The sequence below is a fragment of the Pinus tabuliformis genome, chromosome 3_1 (assembly GCF_031772625.1).
Source record: "Pinus tabuliformis cultivar Carrire ecotype Pingquan chromosome 3_1, CPIR1, whole genome shotgun sequence".
In the NCBI taxonomy this organism is placed as follows: domain Eukaryota; kingdom Viridiplantae; phylum Streptophyta; class Pinopsida; order Pinales; family Pinaceae; genus Pinus; species Pinus tabuliformis.
The window spans coordinates 102,460,751-102,483,648 of NC_142301.1; the positions used below are offsets into that span (position 1 = coordinate 102,460,751).

General features: G+C 37.1%; 1 protein-coding gene across 1 annotated transcript in view; it reads right to left on the minus strand.

The window, feature by feature from the left end:
* LOC149185972 (protein HEAT STRESS TOLERANT DWD 1-like) overlaps window positions 1-22,898 on the minus strand; it is an 83,278-nt gene that overhangs the window by 10,437 nt on the left and 49,943 nt on the right. Inside the window, exons 5-10 of the mRNA XM_089410852.1 lie at window positions 18,591-18,767; window positions 18,326-18,424; window positions 14,428-14,596; window positions 14,214-14,320; window positions 13,898-14,037; window positions 13,725-13,797 (exon numbers count right to left, since the gene is read on the minus strand). Of these exons, the coding sequence (XP_089266978.1) occupies window positions 13,725-13,797; window positions 13,898-14,037; window positions 14,214-14,320; window positions 14,428-14,596; window positions 18,326-18,424; window positions 18,591-18,767 (765 nt within the window). The remainder of the gene's footprint in view (window positions 1-13,724; window positions 13,798-13,897; window positions 14,038-14,213; window positions 14,321-14,427; window positions 14,597-18,325; window positions 18,425-18,590; window positions 18,768-22,898) is intronic.

Genomic DNA, 22,898 nt, shown 5'->3' on the forward strand with positions numbered 1-22,898 from the left:
TAAATTTTTAATATTCATTTTTTGTGATATAGTGTAGTGTAGACTGTGTATTTAATTTAATTTTATGCATAGGATAATATATATTATGTATAAATGTTTAATATTCATTTTTTGTGATATATAATATATAATATATATTATGTACAAATATAAATTTAATTACAAATGTCAAATATAAATTATGTAATATATAATATATATTATGTACAAATGTCAAATATAAATTTAAATCATTATACTTTATAATATTTACAATATTTAGCAATTTATATTAATATTTGACTATTTAAATTTTAATGTATTTAAATTTAATTTTAATGTATTTAAAATTTAATGTATTTTGGGTGCAATGCTATTTAAATTCAAATACATTTACAGATCATCAAATGGATCTAAATAGCATTTATCATTCAATCTTCATATTTATCATTCAATGTTCTAAAAGTGTTTGATGGTTTCATGGAGTATTTGATTTTTTAGCTCTAAGGTGTTTTTTAAAATTTTAAATATATATATATATATATTGTACGTGACGTATCCTTGTCGTATCCGGATCTTAGATTTTCAAAAAACTAGCGGATCCGGATCTGGATCCGTATCCGTATTCGAATCCTGGTAACTTAGCTTGAGGGGAATGGTCCCCTTGTAAGTTTTCCTTTGGCACATTCCGGACATACCTGTCACCATCTATCTCACATCGGAAAGAGCCTTATAATGAAGATGAGCAAACCTCCGGTGCCATAGTTTAGATTGTAGAGATGTGTCACAAGACATGGCTCCCAATGGACTTCCTCCAACTTGATACAAAGTGTCAACCCTGAACCCAAGAGTAAAAGCATCTTTAAAATTCCTTTTCCAAACACGTACCTTTCCATCGATGAATGCCACCTTGTATCCTTTGTCTTCCATTGCCTAAATGAACACTAGGTTCTTCTTGAGATCAGGTACATATAAAACTTCTTGTAAATGAATCGTGTTACCTTGATTCAATTGAAGGGTAACATTCCGTACTCCCTTCACGGGATAGGCGGCATCATCTCCAAAAAAAACCTCCAAGTTTGTCTCCTTCTCTATCAGATTAGAGAGAGCTTCCTTGTATCCGGTGAAGTGCCTTGAGGCACCACTATCAATTAGCCGATTCCCCAAAGAGTCCGAAGGAGAGGTAGTGGAGAGGGCCGATATAAGATTGTATTCCTTTTGCTTATTGTTAACACCATTTCATTCTTCATACTTGGAGTTCCTTGCTTTCTTGGAGGGTTGACCATTTCCATGATGTCCCGCATTCCTTTTTCCTTTGCCAACAAAGCTGCCATTACTTTGATTGTTGTTGTTGAAGTTGCCCCTGGAATGATTGTGATCATCATCATGTGATGTGTCCCTTCTATTTGGACACTCCCTTGCATAGTGGCCAAACTTATTGCAAACAAAGCACCTGCCCTTCCTTCCACCCTTAGATCCAGGCTTTCCATTGAAATGACCTTTAGACCCTGCATTATTTATCCTTTTGGAATGAGCGGAGAAAGCAATGGGGTTGCTTCTATTAGAAGGCATCTCTTGCTCCATCATTCTTGTTTCTTCTTGAATGCATCTCGACATCAATTCTTCAAACCTTGGAATTCGATCATTATTGAGAATAGTGGTTCTAAATATATACCACTCAGGTGGGAGTCCTCCAAGGGTAGTGATAGTAAGTTCCTTGTTAGGAATGACCTCTCCAATCGACAGAAGATCATTCTTGATCTCAGTGATCCTTAAGAAGTAGGATTGAATATCCTCGTCCTTGCCCTTGATTTCGAGTGAATCGTGCAATTATGTTATATACTTAATCACTTTATATCTACCTATTCTATATCTATCTAGATATATCCTTCAACTTATTTTTGAGAAATAAAATTTGATTTGCATCACTAACCTTGAACATGTTGACCAACCTGTCGTAGATCTCCTTGGAGGTGTTCAAATCGGAGATGTAGGCCACCAGACGCTTGTCAATGGAATCTCTAATAATCTTCTTCACTTTGACTTCAGCCTTATTGTACTTGTTCTTCACAGCAGCCGATGCATTTGAAGAAGGCTAAGGGATTTTCCCCTTCACATAATCCAACACTTCTTGTTCTTCCAATGTCAAATCAAGAGACATCTTCCATCCATGATAGTCAGACTTTTCACGGAGCTTGTCTTCAGCTAGGAAGTGGGATGAGGAACCCATTGAGCCTTTTGTCCTTGTCCAACTGTCTTCAGTGATTGCTCTTTCACTCTTGCTTGGGCTTTGTCTTCACCTCAGCTCTGATACCATGTTAATTTTTGGTATGTTCTATGCTTAAGAGTAATTTACTTCAATTTCTTTATTAGCCCAATATCAATATCAAGTTTAGCAATTACATCAGCATGATAGTAAAATGCAAATAGAACATAAACATAAACAGTGGAAGACAAGCCAAGACAAGAGGGCACAAGATGTGCCACCAGCCAAGGACAAACCCCAATGTGGGGAAACCCTTGATCAATTCTTCTTATATTCTTCAATAGTTCAGCAGAGTGAGATAGTACAAAAATACATATCTGATAATTTATGACAGCAGCAGAAGAGCCCTAACCAGAAAAGTCAAAGCTGGTCAAACATGGCAGAATTCTTCCTCTAAGCAGCTAGGTCAAACCCAGTCAACTTCAGCCTCCAACAACAAACCCAAAGAGTCCGAAAAAGTCCAGTCAAATGCTGGTCAACAAAAGTCAAATTGCGGCCAAATCTAGGGCAGTCAATGCTGGTCAAATGGGAGGTCAAATCACCTCGATTTCAGTGCCCAAATCTGCGGCCTGCCAAGGAGAAGATGCCTCACCTAATGCGCAGTCAAAAGGAGGTCAACGCTGGTCAATGCAGCCCAAAATACACCTTCTGAAATTTGGTCAACACAATCAAACAGCCAAACAGAAAATGTCCTCCTTCCTTCGCATGTGTGAGAGATATCTGCCCAGATTAGCGTACCCAATCAAGTGAGGAGAGAGAGATGTGATGAGATGAGATGATGAAAGAATGCCTTGAGGTCTCCTCCTTTTATATGCAATGTTGAGGATGAGCTGGGGGTTAAAATCCCTGTTTTGCTTGCTGGCCGACCTTGACAATTTGTCAATAATACAAATAAATTCATATCTTCATTTTTACATGTTGGAATCGGATGATCTTTAGATCAATCCTACACCTCTCGGAGAGAGGAATCCAAGAAAAATATCAGCTGCCATAAATAAGATGACCCATGTGGAGTTTGGCCCTAGTTGCCAATTTTAATAGATTCTCCCTAGAGCAAAAGTCCCAATCACACCAAGGGGAGAACCTAATGATACTAATAGAAAAGCCACCCACTGTTACCTCCATGTGTGAGAGATTGTTGCCCAGATTAGCGTACCCAATCAAGTGAGGAGAGAGAGATGTGATGAGATGAGATCACGAAAGAATGCCTTGAGGTCTCCTCCTTTTATATGCAATGTTGAGGATGAGCTGGGGGTTAAAATCCCTGTTTTGCTTGTTGGCCGACCTTGACAATTTGTCAATAATACAAATAAATTCATATCTTCATTTTTACATGTTGGAATCGGATGATCTTTAGATCAATCCTACACCTCTCGGAGAGAGGAATCCAAGAAAAATATCAGCTGCCATAAATAAGATGACCCATGTGGAGTTTGGCCCTAGTTGCCAATTTTAATAGATTCTCCCTAGAGCAAAAGTCCCAATCACACCAAGGGGAGAACCTAATGATACTAATAGAAAATCCACCCACTATTACCTCGACAGCCTTGCCCCTCACTTATAGGTTTCAAATGTGTGGTTTTCCTAGCCTAAGGGGGGTTTCCCTATGTTTGATTCCAGTTCTAAATTTGTCATTGAGTATGATGTGACCTTGTTGATGCTTCCCTAAGGTTGTGATATGATGATTTGATTGTTGATTCTTTCATACCAAACTGTTAGGATATTCCGACACATAGGATATAGTTAAGTTCAACTTGGTCTAGTGTAGAGTTAGGTATAGAGTTAGGTAAAGTGTGTTTCTTTACCGTTGTACATTTTGTAACTTACAATCCGACGGTCACAATATGTAGTGATCCGAGGGTTCATTCTCTCCTCGGTATTACCGGCACTTGATCCGTGGCTTGACACCCGATTGGTCTATGAATTCTATTTAAAGCGCATGGAGGGTCATTTGTAGGGTAATCCGTGCATGAGAGAAGCTTATGTAAATTTTCATTCTTTGATTAATAAATTGCCTGAAGTGGCCGCGTTGGCTCAGGTAGTGGACTGTTTCCCTCTTTGAGGGTTTTAACCACGTCAAAAACACTGGTGTATTGATCTGTGATCTGGTTGTGAGCGGTGTCCTTTTGGTGTTCTTTCTGAGGAACTTACCCTGTAAATTCCTACATGGTATCAGAGCTATTTGAGGGCCGCGTCCGTTGGTGATCCAAATCTGAAGCCGGTAGAACTGCATCCGATTGCCGTTTCCTAGATCTGCTATTTCTGACTGCTTTCGGGCCAAGAGGACTGCTCTGTTGTGTTCGGAGCATCTGTTCCAGTGAGGAACCCCTTTCGTTTCACGCGAAAAGGTTTCCGGTAGCCCTAGCTGCGTCATTTTTAAGATCTGGAGGTATACAGTGTTTATTTGCAGTTTACTGTTATTTTCTCTCTGCTTATTTCGGTTTCGGTTTATTTAGCTTTTTTTTTAACCGGATCTATACCTTTCATTTCTGCGTATGCTCTTTGCCCTGCGACTCTGTGCGATCTGGGCAAATCAGAAACAGAAAGGAAGGATTTTTTCTCATGCGTATGCTCTTTTCCCTGCACCTTAGTGTGATCTCGGAAAATCAGAAACATTGAGAAAAATATTTAGTTTTTCGGCTAAAGCTAACTTTGAGCCGCAAGGTTCAATTTTTGAAAATATTTAGTTTTTTGGGTAAAGCTAACTTCGAGCCGTAAAGTTCGTTTTCTTTGCATGTCCGTGTTGAGTTTTGTGTTTTTTGTTTTGTAGGGAAAAAGAGCTTTCTCAAAGCAAGCACGCAACCCAAAGGCTCTAGTGCCTCCTTCCTTCTCCTATTGTGTCATATTTGTAAATCCTTCAATCCTATCCCAAGTTGTTCTTAAGGGGGGATGTTAGGATATTCCGACACATAGGATATAGTTAAGTTCAACTTGGTCTAGTGTAGAGTTAGGTATAGAGTTAGGTAAAGTGTGTTTCTTTACCGTTGTACATTTTGTAACTTACAATCCGACGGTCACGATATGTAGTGATCTGACAGTTCATTCTCTCATCGGTATTATCGACACTTGATCCGTGGCTTGACACCCGATTGGTCCATGAATTCTATTTAAAGCGCATGGAGGGTCATTTGTAGGGTAATCCGTGCATGAGAGAAGCTTATGTAAATTTTCATTCTTTGATTAATAAATTGCTTGAAGTGGCCGCGTTGGCTCAGGCCGTGGACTGTTTCCCTCTTTGAGGGTTTTAACCACGTCAAAAATACTGGTGTATTGATATGTGATTTGGTTGTGAGCGGTGTCCTTTTGGTGTTCTTTCTGAGGAACTTACCCTGTAAATTCCTACACAAACATCAATCAAATGAATTCACAGTACAGATAAAGATGCATTTATTTCAAAACCATGACTTTAAAATATTTGTTTGAGTGGTGTGAGTCATCAGTGCACTTTTTCTGAGCAAGAAATGGCTCATAGTACGTGTGTGCTTGTTGCCATAGCCCTCAAATATACTTGACATGAGGTCAACATGAGAGAGTAACCTTCCCGAAAGTTGTTTTCGGTGCACTATGACAATCAAGCAGGCGAATGGGTGGCTTTGAGATTTTCCCTAGGGTGACTTCTGATACACTCAAGGTACGTGGAAGTGGTGTCCATGTTCAGTCCCGTCTAATGTGATATTACTCGAATGGTACCAGTCGGGGTAAACTAGACCTCCAACAAGGCATAGCCTCAATGAGTAGCATCCTGAAGTCACAAGTTTTCCCTACATGTATGAATCAAATCGCAGTTTAGTGGCTTAACGACAGATCATGTTGTTATTTATAGATTGTTGAACACGTCTCTAGCCTAGATCACTAAGGGAATTTCTTACTCAAAAGATATATGTTAAGTGTGATCGTGTAGAATATTTGCATCGTCATCCATTCAGATAACTGCTTGAGTCGAAATGACAAAGACCGTCTCTCGTGAATATTCCAAAGTAGCTTTCAGTAATCCAAATATGTGAAAAACTAATGCAGTTGAGACATTTATAGATTCCCATCACCATGAATCGATTACACCAATTTAAGAAAATGTTTCATCATAAATTCCATCACATATACCACAAGTTATGCTATTTGCCACATAGAATATTGTAATTCTATCATGTTCATAAATAAGAAATCTAAATTATACCATGGTAAGTATTGAAATGTAATGCCATAAAGTATATATGTCAACCAATTTATTAAATATCACCATTGAAGCACGTTGAGTAATACGCATACTAAGCAACTTAAAATCAATGCTAGCCATGATATTTTAAAGGATGAAATCGACATATAAATAACTCAGAATGTTCCCAAATTATGATATTTGCATTTTGAGTGGCATGCAAGTTTAACAAATTTATTCACATAACAATAAGCTTTACCTATTGATTCAAAATTCTGTTCATGGAAAGATTGGTGTTCCCTGTGTTAAATGCAAATGTAAACCCTAGAAACCCTACTTGCTATGATTTGCTCTAGAGAGTTAATGGCAGGTATTTTTAATGTTCAAATTCATGATTCTTTTAGATGCTCGTAAATATTTAGCTCTAATCCCAACCCTGTCTCTCAAATTAATTTTAATGTGACTGGCAGCACACTTAGCAAGAAAATTATGAGCGTCCCTGGACAAATCATAATGCAATCAGCTCTGTCTAAATCACATAGAATTGGGTTGTTGTAACACAGTATTTATTTTTGTTATCCATTAGAATTTATTTCAAGTAAAACAAATTAAAAAAAAGGTATTTTTTTTTACCTTCTTAATTTTTTATTTGTTTTACTTGAAATAAATTCTAATAGATAACAAAAATAAATACTGAGTTACAACCACCCAATTCTATGTGATTTAGACAAAGCTGAGTACATTACGATTTGTCCAGGGATACTCTCTGATATATATATATATATATATATATATATATATATATAAAACAATAAAAGAAAGCATAATTAAATTGAAAAAAAAAAAACCAAAAACCAAAAACCAAAAAATAAATACAAAGGCAAATGAACTAAATGATACTAATGGGCTTTGAGCCACTACAGTCAAGCCCACAGCTCAATCCAAGGGATAGATCGTTTATTCTATAATTGAAGGGACCCAAGAGTAAAAATCCCACTCAGAACAAGCACCTCCACGCAGCAGCCGACATTAACAAACCCTGCACGTATTTGGGAGGAGTTCAAATTTTTTGGGTAATTCGTGGCTTTAGCACCCCACATACTGATATCCACATTGAATGAGCCCAAGTTTGTCTCAACAAATAGAAATAGTCCATGGCCAGAACCATTTCGAAACTAGGGCACAATCTTCTGCTCAAATGAGACATAACAGCCACCTCACTAGCTAAATCCGTAGCTGAATGTTGCAGGTCAGGATTTCTGGGTTTCTCCCACAGGTTTGCAGTTGTTTCTAGTTCATAACACTGACTTTTCAGACCCAGTTTTAACACTAACATGACGATGGCTAGAGCAGTTACAAATTTATTGTCAGGTGGTCAAACCAGTTCAAGTTACAGGCCATCAAGCCGCATCTCTCTCAAAATCGTGGTTGTAATACACAGCCCGCATCCCATGCAAATTTACAGTTTGAAAATTTGATTCTGAGCCGGTTATTTTCAGAGCCTTTGTGATTTTACCTTTCTTCAAGCCAACATAAACCCTTGGCCCTACACACTGAATTCCAACAACCTGATTCTATGTGATTTGGACAGAGCTGAGTGCATTACGATTTGTCCAGGGACAGTCTCTCATAATTTTCTTTCTGTAAGTATGCTGCCAGTCATATTAAAATTAATTTGAGAGACAGGGTTGGGACCAGCATCTAAAAGAATCGAGAACATGAACATTAAATATACCCATCATTAACTTTAGAGAAAATCACAGCACGTAGGCTTTCTAGGGTTTACTTTTGCATTTAGCACAGGTAACACTAATCTTTCCATGAACAGAATTTTGAATCAATTGGTAAAGTTTAGTGTTATGTATATAAATTTGTTAAACTTGCATGTCACTCAAAATGCTAATATCATAATTTGAGAACATTTCTCAAGCATTTATACATTGATTTCATCCTTCAAATATCATTGCTAGCATTGATTTTAAGTTGGCTTAGTACATGTGTTACTCAATGTGCTTCAATATTGATAACTAATCAAATTAGTTGACATATATACTTTATGACATAAGTACATTTGAATGCTTACCATGGTATAATTTAGATTTGTCATTCATGAACATGATAGAATTACAATATTTTATGTGGCAAATAACATAATTGGTGGTATATGTGATAGAATTTTTTATGAAACATTTCCTTAAATTGGTGTAATTGGTTCATGGTCTCAACTGCATTAATTTTACACATATTTTTGGATGATTGAAAGTTAACTTTGGAATATTTGCAAGAGATGGTGTTTGTCATTTGATTCAAGCATATATATGAAAGGGTGATGATGCAAATATTCTACACAATCACACCTCACATATACCTTCTAAATTCTAAGAAATTCCCTTAGTGATCTAGGCTAGAGACATGTTATGACGTCTATAAATAACAGAAGAATCTGTCATTAAGCCACTAAAATTGTGGTTTGGGATTCATACACACAGGGAAAATTCATGACTTCAGGAGGCTACTCATTGAGCTTAAGGCTCACTTTGTTGGAGACCTAGTTTACCCCTGCTGGTATCCATTCAAGTAATATCGCACTAGACATAACTGAACATGGACATCACTTCCACGTACCTTGATTATATTTGAAGACACCCTAGGGCAAATCTCGAACCTCCTTAACTATTATAGTGCACCTAAAACAGCATTTGAGAATATTACTCTCATACTGGCCTCGCGTAAAGTATATTTGAGGGTTATAGCACTAGGCACACCCGTACTACAAGCCATTTCTTGCTAAGTTACCAAGATGCGGATCCAGATCCATATACAGTAGGAAACAGCAAGTACATATATTTGATAATAATTTTTAATGTTTCTCAAATTATATATTCATTTTATTTATATAATAATATATAAATTATATATATACAATTACTATAGAAAGTTACATTAATATAAAAATATAATGTAAATTACATTTATCTCACAATTTATTTAAAAGTTAATTTTAAGATAGTCATGGCAAGAACATAGTGTGACGGCTAGCTATTTTTAAACTTAGTTGTGGCTAAAACATAGTGTGTTGGCAACCGCCATTGTTGATTTATGAGAACCTTCAACCAAGAATGCATTGGAGCATGGCGTCGGACAGACATCACGGTGAATTGACGCCTGAGGGCACACTCCAGCAGGACAAACGGCACATTCACAGCACAACATAATGGACAGGCTCGAGGGCACATTCATAGCATAACACGACGGACAGGCTCAAGGGCACATTCTAGCGCGAAAGACAGAGCATTTGATAGCATAACATGACGAACAGGCTCAAGGGCAAATTCTAGCGCGAAAGACCAAGCATTTGAGGAAAACCCCAGGGCACTTTTCATGGCATGACCTTCGGACCCATCTAAAAACACGTGAAACAGAAAACTATTAGAATCATGCATTCCGACCAAATCTAATGAACTTAATTGAAATTATGCGACCTTTCTTCATATGCGTAGAATTCTGAATTTTAAGAATGAATTTCTGCAAATGGGTTGACTTAGGCCGACATTAGTTTTTGTTGTACGTAAAAATTTTATGTTTGTACGAATCTTGAGCGGATCCAAATCCGAATCCAAATCTGTATCAGATCCGGGGACCCACAGATCCAACACCCGAGCCTGACGGATCCGGTTACTTAGATTTCTTGCTAAAAAAAACATATTGATGACTCACACCACTCAAACAAACATTTTAAAGTCAAGGTTTTGAAATAAATGCATCTTTATCTGTACTGTGAATTCATTTGATTGATGTTTAGCATGAAAGATGTTGGAAACTTGGAAAATACATTTTTTTGGGGGGAGGGGGTGAATCAGTGTTTTATAACTTTTATCAAGTTTAGCCAATTTCTTTAACAATGAACCGAGCTATTTAAATATTCAGCAATTAATCATGAAATCAATACACAGCAATACTATCAACATCACACAAATAAGCAGCACATAGAGACACTGTATGTACATGGAAACCCATAAAGGGAGAAAATAACCAATCTTTTTGTTTTGATGTAAATGCAAGCACCAACTTCATTTTACATTGTATTATGTAGGCACCAACCTACAGAAGGATCCAACCTCTCTTTTTCTTTGCAAGCACCCACTTGTTGGAAGCACCAACTCCCACCGTTCACAGGCAACAACCTGCTGATCTTTTTCAGGCACCTACCTAAAAAGGACACCAATCCCCTAATAAATGAGGCAAATAAATGTTCTGGCACGTTCTCATGATCTCGTTTCAACAGCTCTCTCTGTGTTTCTTATCCTCTGTACTTTTCTTTATAGCATCTTCGACTTCACCCAATCTCCTCCTACAGCCTCTGTTTTTGTCTTTTTGTTCTTTGTATGCTTCGAACTTTTGACATTTAACAGCTTTTTCACTAGATTCTTGTGTCAACAATCTCTCTCTTTCTCAAATTGTTTATTTGATCAAAATAAGAGCCAAAAATCTTAATTGTGACTTGAAGCATCACTTTATATCAGTCTCAGCTGTGTCTTTTTGCATTCACAAAATATCAGAAATCAAATCACCTTAGATCATGCCTTTTTGAGCTTTGTTGGTTTCTTTGTTTCAGATTCACAACGAACGCAGCACCAAATTTTGAAAAAAAAACGAAACGAGGTCAGCATCTTGGTCCATAGGACCTGATGCAAGAACCAAGTGGCTTAACCTTTTTAACACACAATCCAGTTTCTGGGTCTTTTAAGACTTTTCATTGTGCAAATTCTCCACACCCCCGAACTTGTCGGGATTACTTTTCCAAGCTCGTGAAGCTTTTAGTTGTATTTCATATGACCAATCGATGGGACCAGGTGTGCGTCAGATATCTAGGAGTCCAGATCATTTCTCATACACCAAATCTTCCCAATAACCGGATGCTCGAAAGCCCCTTTAAGTCAGATCTGGGCCCACTGCCTTGTCACCACACACTTTTCAGAAATTCCTTAACACAAACACAAAATGTTGATTTTTGATGTACCTTGGACAAGTGGTTTCCCATGGGTTAGTTCCCTACCTAGGGAAAAGTGTCCAAAATAATTATTTTCCTAAGTGTGACTTTATAAAGTGAAAGTGACTTTATAAGTGGTAAAGTCAATGTTAAATTATAAAGTAAACTTTAGACATAAAGTACAATGTGGGTATTTTATTTAATGGGTGAGTTAAAAAATAGAAAGTGAGAATTAAATGCACATTTATTCTCATCCCTTGACCTAAATGAATATGAGCCATTAGATCATAGGGTTGCCCAAAAGTCATTTATGGAAACAAAAGGGGGAAAAGAAAATAGAGACCGCATTCATTCTTCATGAGTAGATTGGAGAAAGGAGGCTGAGAGCTAGAGAAAAGTTCTAAAAGAGAAATTTGTTGCAACAAGTTGAAGGAGTGATTTCTGGGCAAAGCTGGGCACGGAAATCAAGGCATAGAAGACAGCAGAAGGTACAAAATGTTGTGAACTGCATGACGTTCGAGAAAAATTTTGAAAAAAAATTGGGAAAAGTCCGTACAATGGTACGGAAATCCATACAGTACAGTCCATGCAGTCCGTATTCATACCATACATATTTTCAGCGTCAAGTGGGCACGGTTTTCAAGGAGTTTTGGGCTGAAGAGATAAGTTGTATTTTGCTGTTTTGTTTTGTCTGCAAATGTATTTTTTCCTTAACTTGAAAGATAAATAAATTTGAAGAGCTCTCTAACAGGTTTTCCCCAGAGAAGATTGAAGGGGTTTTGCAAGGAGAGTCAGCGAAAGCAAGAGTCATAGTTGTAGCCAAAGACAAACTCATGATCCATGAGCATGATTTGGTTGGTGGCAAGCTTTGAACCACTATCTGTGTCCAGCTTTGAAGCACTGTCAGTACAGGACTTTGGCTTCTACTACCCATCTCATCAATTTGTGGTCATCTTTAAACCATCATCAGGGAGCACTTCCACTTCATAGAAGACTTCAGCTTCTAGCCAGATTCGAAATTGTTCAAGGAACTGCATCAAGCCAAGTTTCAAGGCTTCGGCTTCTGCTACCTCACCACCCATAAAAGGCTTCGCCTTCTTCTACCTCATTTGGTTTGTGCTCTTCCTTAAACCACCATCTTAGAGAACACATCCAATCATTGGCTGCTATACACCTTTGTATTTCAGTTCTATTCTTGGACTCAAATACACCCCTTCAGATTAAAAGGGGGGATGTTGGACACCTAATTCATTAGGGTTGGTGCGGAGGAATGCCAACAGTCATAAAAGTCCAAGAGACCTCTTTGACGATTAAAACCAAGGGTCACAAAATGTATTAATATGTGTACCATTTGAGTAATAAGGATCACACGTCCTTCGGATTAAAGGGGGGGATGTTGGACACCTAATTCATCATGGTTGGTGTGGAGGAATGCCAACAGTCATAAAAGTCCAAGAGACCTCTTGGACAATGAAAACCTGGGTCACAAAATGTATTAATATGTGTACCATTTGAGTAATAAAGATCACACGTTTATCCAAATTAGTCTATTATTTGGTGAGTGTGTTCAACAGCTGCTACAACTGTGAAATCTCCTCTCCTTGTGTGTTATCCCACAATGATTGTGAGGGTTGGTCTATGGCAGCATATATGTCCCAACATGCCATGATACTCATGCCAATTGGGGCAGACACAAGGGAGTGATGTCTCCTACTAACACGATAGGTGATTGGTTGCAGGGTGAGTACGCTTGCTTGCTCCACCTTTCACTCCTCTTCTATAAGACGTGTTGTGTCGATGCAAGTGTAAAAATCAGTCAGATAAATCTATCTTGTGGAGTCTTGGAATAGCTTCCACAACCATAAAATCTCCACTCCTCTCCCTCTGCAAGTATTCTGCATTTGTGTATGTACAAATTTTATATTTGATTGATAACTTTTGATAGAAAGAATGAGTCCGTTGTGGATTATATCCACATTCAAATCTCCAGTGAGAATACCAAGAAAGTATTATAGGATACTATAGGTCTAAAACCATGTTAAAAGTTTCACTTGTCTAAAATAAAGGGGGAGTACCTAAAAATTTTGCACTAGAATCAAACCATCCCTCAAACTAATTAAATTCAATGTACAATTTTGCCAGTATTCATCGCATATTTACTCTACATGACGATATATGGAATTCTCAATCTTCCCTATAAAAGATCTACGAGTCATCTTTTGGCTAAACAGTAAAGACATCCAGTGCATCTTCTGTCCAATATCAAAATACTAACAGCAGTAAGAATGCATAATTGGCTGCGAAATGCAAATAATAGTATAACGGGAAGTCAAAACCTTGAATGATCTAAGATCCCAAATGGAGAAGCTTCCGTCATCACTTCCAGAGGATATCATGCAACTTGCCAGGCTGTTGCAAGGAATCCAAGGTAATCAAGTCATGTCCATTGACAAAAATAAACATGTGATATATTAACTGCATGGTCGAAATAATTTAGTGTAAGCAGTACCGGTTCCATGATATAACATTGACATCTGCATCATGTGCCTTTATTGAGAGTGCTGGTTGTTCCCGAATTCGGGCATCCCATATAGCTATCTTTCTATCAACAGAACATGAAGCAAAAACATTGGCTTCTGTTGGACTCCACTGATAAAAGAGACAGAAAACATGTTAATATAGAAACAGACTACTTTTCCATGCAAGTGGCATACTCTATGGCTCACAAGACAAGAGCATTGGAATGCGATAGTGGGCCAAAACAATAAATATCAGCAATGAATTGTTTTGTTATCAAATTGACAACCAATTCACAGATCTAACACCTGCAGATCCTCAACACTATCTGTGTGGCCCTTGAAAGGACTTTTGTCTACAGTCCATTTTCCACCAGATGTAGGTTCCCAAAGATGTATGCAGCCCTTGCAATCACCTGTCAAGAAGTTTAAAAAGAATCTAATTTATTTTTGTTGAAATAGAAGCAATAATAATTATGTTGTATTTCATGGAAACTGATAGAATATTCAGAACATCACATACCAGAAAGAAGCCTTGCAGGTGTCACGGGACTCCAGTCTATTGCATAACCCTCATCTTTGTGTCCACCGAAAATCTGTAGGGGAGCCTGATGAATAGCAGCACTCAATGCTGTGCTTACTCTGGGATCGGATGTTGCCAAAGAGCTCAAATGTGTATTAAAATCCCAGATCTGCTTGAGCAGCAAATTAAAAAAAACTCAGTTAGAACAGAATATGTTACTGATACAAACTCAATTAGAACAGAATATGTTACTGATACAAACTCAACTAAACAGAATATGTTACTAATACAAAACTCAATTAGAACAGAATATGTTACTAATACAAACTCAATTAAACAGTATATGTTACTAACACAAACTCAATTAGAACAGAATATGTTACTAATACACCACGAAGAAAAGACATTTTCATTTAACTTAAATAAGTGACATGAATTATAGATTTGCCTCTCCACACCTTAATTTGAAGATAGGAAGTTAGTTATAACATAAGTGATAATTAGCCCTTCTTAATAATGTTATAAATGTGAAAAAAATACCTACAGGACACAGAATTTGAGATAACTAAAAGACTTGAAATGGAAATTTGCAAGAAGATTGAAGAATTAAGTACTGAAGATGTCAAATCAGAAATGCAAACAAGAATTGAATAATGACGAAGAAATCAATGATCAGTATCATAGTGTAGCTTCGAATGAGAAGGAAGTGAAGATAAAAGGTCACCAGAAAAGACTTTCAAAAGTTGAGCTCCATGTTGAGAACATAAATGTCAAATATGATGGTATTATCTCAACAGGAAGCATTAAGAAAAACACAGAGTGTCAGAGGCTACAGAGTATCATTGTACTGAAAAAGAATATTGATGATTAGGGTGCCAGAAAATGAAGTCAAACAATCAAACGTAGAACCCTATCAACATCCTCATTACAAGGGGAAAAAAACAAGATACTTAAAGAAAGAAGCAAAGGGAAAGGCCAAATACATTCATGGAATGTGGCATCAAAAACTGTTAAATAGCATGATATTATCAAAGACCAACTACAACAAATTGGTTAAGTTACAACAATTAGTGGACTAATATGGCAAAAATACTGACATAAAGACAAACAACGATTGATACTGATAAGAATCATGGATGTATAGATAATCAACAATGGCAGCAAGAGTAAAAATTTTAAGAAATCTTCTGATTTGGTTTCATCATATGTAAATCCCTTAATTACAAAGCTTGGAGAACAAAGATTTTCGAAGGTGGGTACTATGTTGCTACCCTAATGGGGCATATAAGAGGTCAATTGTATATATTGACCTGTCAGTGCGAGGGCCTGGGCAATCACTGAAAATTAGTAAATTGAAAAGTTGAACAGTCATTATTGTACACATTGGCTTATGTTAGTGCAGTTCGATATATTTGGGTTACTTAGTACATTGTTTGTATGAAGGTTTATCATGCTTTATTGTGTATTGATATCATAACTGAGGCATAGAATCTTCACCATCCTTGTTGACCTTATTCTCTCTCTCGAAATCACGATGCAATTTTGTAGCACTATTTGTCATTTCAACTCTCTTTTTGTCCTTTTTATCCAGGAAGTTTCTTATGCTCTGGTTCTATTTCCCATCTAGTTAATACTTTTTTTTCCACCAAATTTGTAATGCCCCACCTTCTGACCCTTCAATTTGCATACTAGATCCTTTTGTTGATGTCCAATGGTATTATGCATGAAAGTCATCAGCTCGTTGAGGCCCAATTATATTATGCATGAAATTCATTAGGTGGTTTAGGATTGCCTGTACAAGTCGAGCATGAGTGAGACGACTCGTCACCTTCTTACTTACACCAACCTAGTGCTTTATGGGTAGGGCTAAATACTCCCATGCATGTAAAATAATCTATGTAGCACAAGCATTTGGTTTATATGTTGCACATGGCACAAGTGTTTGGTCTATGTGGTGCATTTACACAAGTGTTTGGTTTATGTAGTGCACATGAGACAAGTGTTTGGCCTATTTGGAACAAGTGTTTTGTGCTGTAGGTGGTACAAGTATTAAATGGTGCATGTGGCACAAGTATCTGGTATGGGACAGTTGTAGTATAGAGAATTGAACATACAAAAAGGGTACATGATGGCATGCCAAACTCAAGGAAAGATACAAACGTTAACCTTGCACATTGTCTAAGGCACCCTTGTTGCATAAGATGCCTCCTTAACATATTATGCAATTTAGCATCATGTTTTCGCCAAAAAAACAAGGAAGGCTTCTTGAAGTTTGATAAGAGTAAGATTTTCTCAATTGTGCAACACCCACATTTGACCTCATACTTTGCTTTATATGATCTATAATTGCTCTCTTTATTAAGGACAGCCACTTTGATTTGAATATAGCGGCTGCCTTCCTTTTTAATTTTGATTTTTTTTAAATTAATTTTTCTATTTTTTCCCTATATAGAAGGAAGGAAGCCGCAACTGCCTTAATTAGAAAGGAAGGCAGACGCAACTGCCTTGACAGCGACAAGCCACCATATTTGCTGCCTCCACCGCCGGACTTTGCCACAATCGCTGCTGCCTACTGGTACTATCGTCGCTATATGTATATGTGTATATATATATATATATATCATTTTTTCTGTTTTTTTAATTGAACTTTGATTTCTCTTTAATAATACATCGCTACCCTCTTTTTTTCTTTTTATTTTTTCTAAATTATTATCTTCAATGACCAAGGGCCTAAGCATCAACAAGACCATTGTGTGTGTGTGTGTGGGTATATTGTTTTTTTTAATTGAACTTCAATTTTTTTTAATAATATATCGCTACTCTCTTCTCTTCTTTTTCATTTTTTTAAATAATTATCTTCAAGGGCCTAAGCATCAACAAGACCTGCAAAATGGAGGAACTCCAGAAAACTGTGTGGCTACAAAAATGAAATTTTGCCCAAGGGTCAATGGCCAAAGGCCAAGATTGGAGAACGAGCCTCTAATACCAAATGTTAGTCAAACTTAGCTCACAGCTAAATAATCCACAAGACTTGATAAGTAAAAATATATTGAATAACGTATGAATGAATTGATATGGTGATTGTACAATGACGGGCCCTGTATAAATACTAGGCAGAGTGCCCTTTCATAAGAGCCATATCTTTTAGTTAAGATATGAATCATATCTGGAAGAAATTAAATCTACAGGCCCAGTTTTTGTCACTTGTGTTTGATGGGCTAGTCATAGATCTTAGCCTTAGAACAGGATAGCTTTGTTAAAATTAGGAGCCACCTAACCTAACTATGGTAGCTTTGTTAAAATTAGGAGCCACCTAACCTAACTATGGTGAACTACCCCTCAGCGAAAAATATGTTATATATTTTTATGGATAAGCTTTGTTGACAATTATGTGTTTATGACCCTCTTGTTTAGAGTCAGCCATGGCTTTCATATTGGTGATTTAATGTATCTTCTGACTCTTTGTGGGCTTGTGCAATCAGAACGAGGGTATATAGAGTTGTATTCTCGTAGGCATTGCTTAAGAGACTAGGTTAGGCCAAGAGCAGTGCCTGTACTGCCTTGCATATTTCAGGCCCTGAGTTGGTGTCCTTCTCAAGAGTGCATCTGGTTGTTGATGCACCACATTCCTACTCTGTCTTAAGTTTATAACTTCCTTTCAAACTCTGGATTTGCAGATTTTCTGTAATGTAGTTCCAGACTATATACTGGCTGTGAATCCTTCTAATCTGCTGAATTTTACAGTTGCTATATCTAAAATATGCTGCACTGAAATTGCTGAATTTATTTCTTCTAGACCAAGAGGAATTTATTCTGTTATTTCAGTAAGATCAGACTATATTACAAACTCAGGTTCATAACACACACCACATGCATTTGTTTATAAAATCAAGCTTACCTGCACATAGCCATTATCAGCCCATGTTGCAACAATAGACGGCTGCTGTTGCATTGAGCGTATGCGATTTACACAACCTTGATGAGCCACCATACGCACCTGCATTGTAACTAGAAATCAGTATTATGGAATATATCTAGTTCAAACAGCATTACTACAGGCAAAACAGCTGCCAGTTACAGTTTCAGGCTGATGAGATAAATGAGCATGAAAAATTTGCTATTAACAGAGGACATGCATAAACAAAAGTTGGATGCAAGTCTACCTGTAAGGTAGGTTTCTTTGACTCAAATCCTAAATCATCATCTTCATCATCGTCATCACTACTGTTATCACTGTCATCTTCCTCATCATCTGAGACAGCAGGCAGCAGCTTCCGCTTTTTGCCGCTGATATTTGACAGCTTGACAACTCCAATTGCATTATCTGCTGCATTATCTGCCTGGAGTTCAATGATAAGTGATTTTTAAGATGTGTAATATAAATGTTGAACACTATACAAAAAATCTCATCTCTGACTCAGCTTCATCATTTCATACAAGACCACTGCTAAAGGCCACTCATGGGGTTTTAATCAGACTATTTTTCAAACTGTGTTAAAACTTTATATAATCCAAATATTCCATGATTAAGAAAGAAGGTTCTTCTCTGGATAAGTGCATCTTAAAGATATTTTAATACGAATCTAAGAACAAAAAAAAAATAGAACCGGTGCATAATAAACTGGAAGTATATATTAGATAATCTTTAACACCTTTAGAATAAAAAGGGTATACTGCACATAAAATAAAACAAAAATTATTTTTCCATATGCCTCAAGCATCTGTGGTCAAGTGCTGGGAATTCAGTTTAACCAAGAGTATACTTCCGGCAGTAGCAGGAGCTTAATCTTCAGTTGCATGCATGAAAGTCCAATGCATACCCAAAAGACAAAGACTCATTGATATGAATTTTAGGATTTTTGCGAACATATGCCTTAAGCATTTGTGGTCAAGTGCTGGGAATTCAGTTTAACTAAAAGTATATTTAACCCTCAGTTGCATGCATGAAAATCCAATGCATACCGAAAAGACAAGACTCACTGGTATGAATTTTAGGATTTCTGCGATTTCAATTATTATGAACTGCACATTGAATATCCAAAAAATGGCTAGCATCCACCTTGCTACATACAGACTTAAAAACTCTTAGCCACTTTCTTCCCATTTTTATACGTAGCGTACATATTAGGAGCCAGAAAGAACCAGTCAAAATGATAACCGGTGCTAACATTGACCACAAACAAACTGAATACATCTGTTCTCTACAAAAACAACCACAACTGTCATAAACTATAGAAATACTGAGTGCCAGACCACAAATCAGCTAAGACAGTATCCATCTAAAGTCAAAAAGCACAAATATCCTTGATGTTGTTTGGACCTTTCTGAAGGGATGAAAGGATAATTCATAAGTTCAACCAAGTACCAAGTTACCAAAAAATAGGAAAAACCACTTTGAATATTTGGGATTAAGAGAGTATGTGTCAAAATAAGGATAGGAGACTGAGGGGTACTCTATGCTGCAGACGTAAAGACAGCAAAACTCTCCTGGCAAGGCATCTTTTTTATGGGCTGCTCAGACATCAATGATACAAAATGCTCCCACAAAGGAGGGAGATATTAATATATGCTTATTAATTTGAAAATCTTGATTAAATAGAGATAAAAAAGATTCTGGGCACAGCATAGACACGGATGCATTTAAATCTGCAAGCAACACTTCTGCACATGGTGATTTTTGAAAACTCGGCTTTTATTGGAAAGGTTACATAAAAATAAATATAGAGTGACAAGGATAATGGCATCAGTATCCATATGGCTTTTAATTTATTAAGGCCAAGCATCCAACAAGAGCAAGCACAGCTCAAGATAGAAAAGGCAAAACTAGAAAGGACAAGGAATGTACAACACAATCCCTCTGGAACTATGATCAGGACAGTCTGATTAAGACAACAATAAAAAAAGGGCCAAGACACCCATTACCATTTTAATACTGGACGAAACTCACAGAAAGACCTGGACAAACAGGTCCCTATCAGCAGCTGCCAAACCCTTTACAAGACAAAGCACAAGCAATCAAACACACAAGGTAGGAACAATCCATCTAAAAATAACAACTATTCCAAACATAAAGACTTGGGTAACTCATAAAAATAAATGACATAAGTTACTTGTGCTGCAAGTGATATACAAATCTATTTATTAGATGGGCTCCAACTGTTGTGTAACTTCATGAGAATATTAAATTTGTACAGAACCAAAAAAATTCACAAAAGGAAGTGAAGTAATAATTATGAGAAGGCAATATAGAAACTGTCCAACTCCAAACTGACACCATAATTTGTTTTGATCTCTACACTTATAAAATATCTATATAGTATCTTTCTTTGTTGTCCACATTACTGCTCCATCCAAATATATCAATGAAGGAATAATATTAGAAATGTGTTATGCCCTTTTGCTTTCAATGTATGAAGTTTTCAAAAGTGGAACATTTTGCAACATCCCTGTACATTTAATGTGGCATTGCGAATACTCTAGAAATTGTGGTAACCCAATGTTTATCGAAGACACTATAAGAAGGCATGGATAATGTTGACAACCAGCAGTGTATATTGCATCTACATGAAGTCACAAGTCGGCTTTTTCCAAAATCAAGTGATGATGCACCCAACACATTCTTTTGTGTTGTCATCTTACATCATACAAAACTTCATATGACATATCGAGTACTTAAGTTACTTCAGTTGAAAAGAACAACTTGGAATATAGTCATCTTATCATGACTTTAGTTTAACTTAGACTTTTGATTAGTCTCTAATTATGGAATTCAAAGAGTCGCTTCATGTACTCAGACGAAAGATGTGTTTTCAAAAATGAAGCTAATGCTATTCATATGTATCTCTCTCATTCCCTGCTGTATTTGTTTTCTACTATTGTTCTATGCAACTATCAACGTCGTATCAGAGAGACATAGTAGAGGTAGACATCTAGGAGACATTAGACTCTCAGATATCAATCAATACATGTTACAGACATGAATGATTGTAATGAAGAGATTTCCAATCCTCATTTGTCGTGTGTATCAATTGAAGTGTTTTAAAATGAACCGTGGTTTCTTTATTCTCAACATGTGGAGGTTGGAGAAGCATGACCAAAGGACTGTTTTAGCATATCACCAAGGGATTGTAGCCACGGGAATGATTGGCCAATGTTCCACCAAGACTCTGGGACGGGGAGACGCGGGTGCGGGGAGACGCACAAGGGGGACGTGTGGGAGTACCCTCAAATTTTAGGGAAATTTAGGGGGGGCAGGGGGACGTCGGGGTATATAATTTTTTATATATATATATATATATATATTTCAAATTCATATTCAATAATGAAAGCATAAATACAATGATACATACATAATTGAATTAAGTAATGAAATACATTGATCCATACTCATCATCCTTACTAATACATAAATGATTCATCCGTAGACCACAAGATTCAATAATGAAATACTTTAATACATATTCATCATTCATTATTCACCATTCTAGAATCTACATTGATTTAAAAATTAAATTCATCATTCATCATTCTAGATTCTAAATTGATTTAAAATTAAAATTCATCATTCATCATTCTAGAATCTAATTAGTACTAAGCAAAATAGACTATAATAGATACTGAAATCTAAAGACTGGAATAGTATTTTGATATAACTAAACTCAAAAACAGTGGAGTGATGAGTCTAAAAGTCACTCTAAAGTACACAGAGGGCTTGGTGCTCTTGATTAAATACTAATTCCATACCCTTGTACATGACAAAATGCAATGGAAACATTGCAATCCATCGAATCCTGAATTCCTGAAAAACTGTTAAGTCTGCTGGATTTTGAGTGAGATCTAAAATTCTACTTTCTGCATATGAAATCCAAAGAGGTCGGAACCACTCTCAAACATCCTGAGTCATTTCATGGTAATGTTAAAAATTTAAGTAAAAGGATGAAAATGAAAGATAAAGGAGAATGTCACTTTTATCATTCTCCTTTATCTTTCATTTTCATCCTTTTACTTTAAGAATTTAACATTACCATGAATTGCATAGCATTAGTAGGGCAATATGATCAAATACTAGGTTTCCCCTGTCATAAATCATTGTTTACAAGAAAATTTAAGGGGGACGCATAGCCCATTTTGAGGGGGGACGCCCAAGCGTCCCCCTTTTGGGGAGGGCGTCCCCCATTTGGGGAGTCGCGTCCCCCATTTGGGGAGTCGCGAGTCGCGTCCCCCATTTGGGGAGTCGCGTCCCCCTTTTGGGGAGTCGCGTCCCCCACACTGGGGAAACGCCCCCCCTAGCGTCTCCCCACGTCTCCCCAAAAGGGGGACGTGGGAAACGTTTCCCCAGACGTCCCCCCGTCCCGGGTGAGTGGGGTGTGCGCACCCGACCCTGGGGGACGCGTCCCCGTGCAACACTGTGATTGGCAGAAATGGATTCAAGCAGAGACTTTGGGGAGACACACACAAAGGCAGAGAAAACC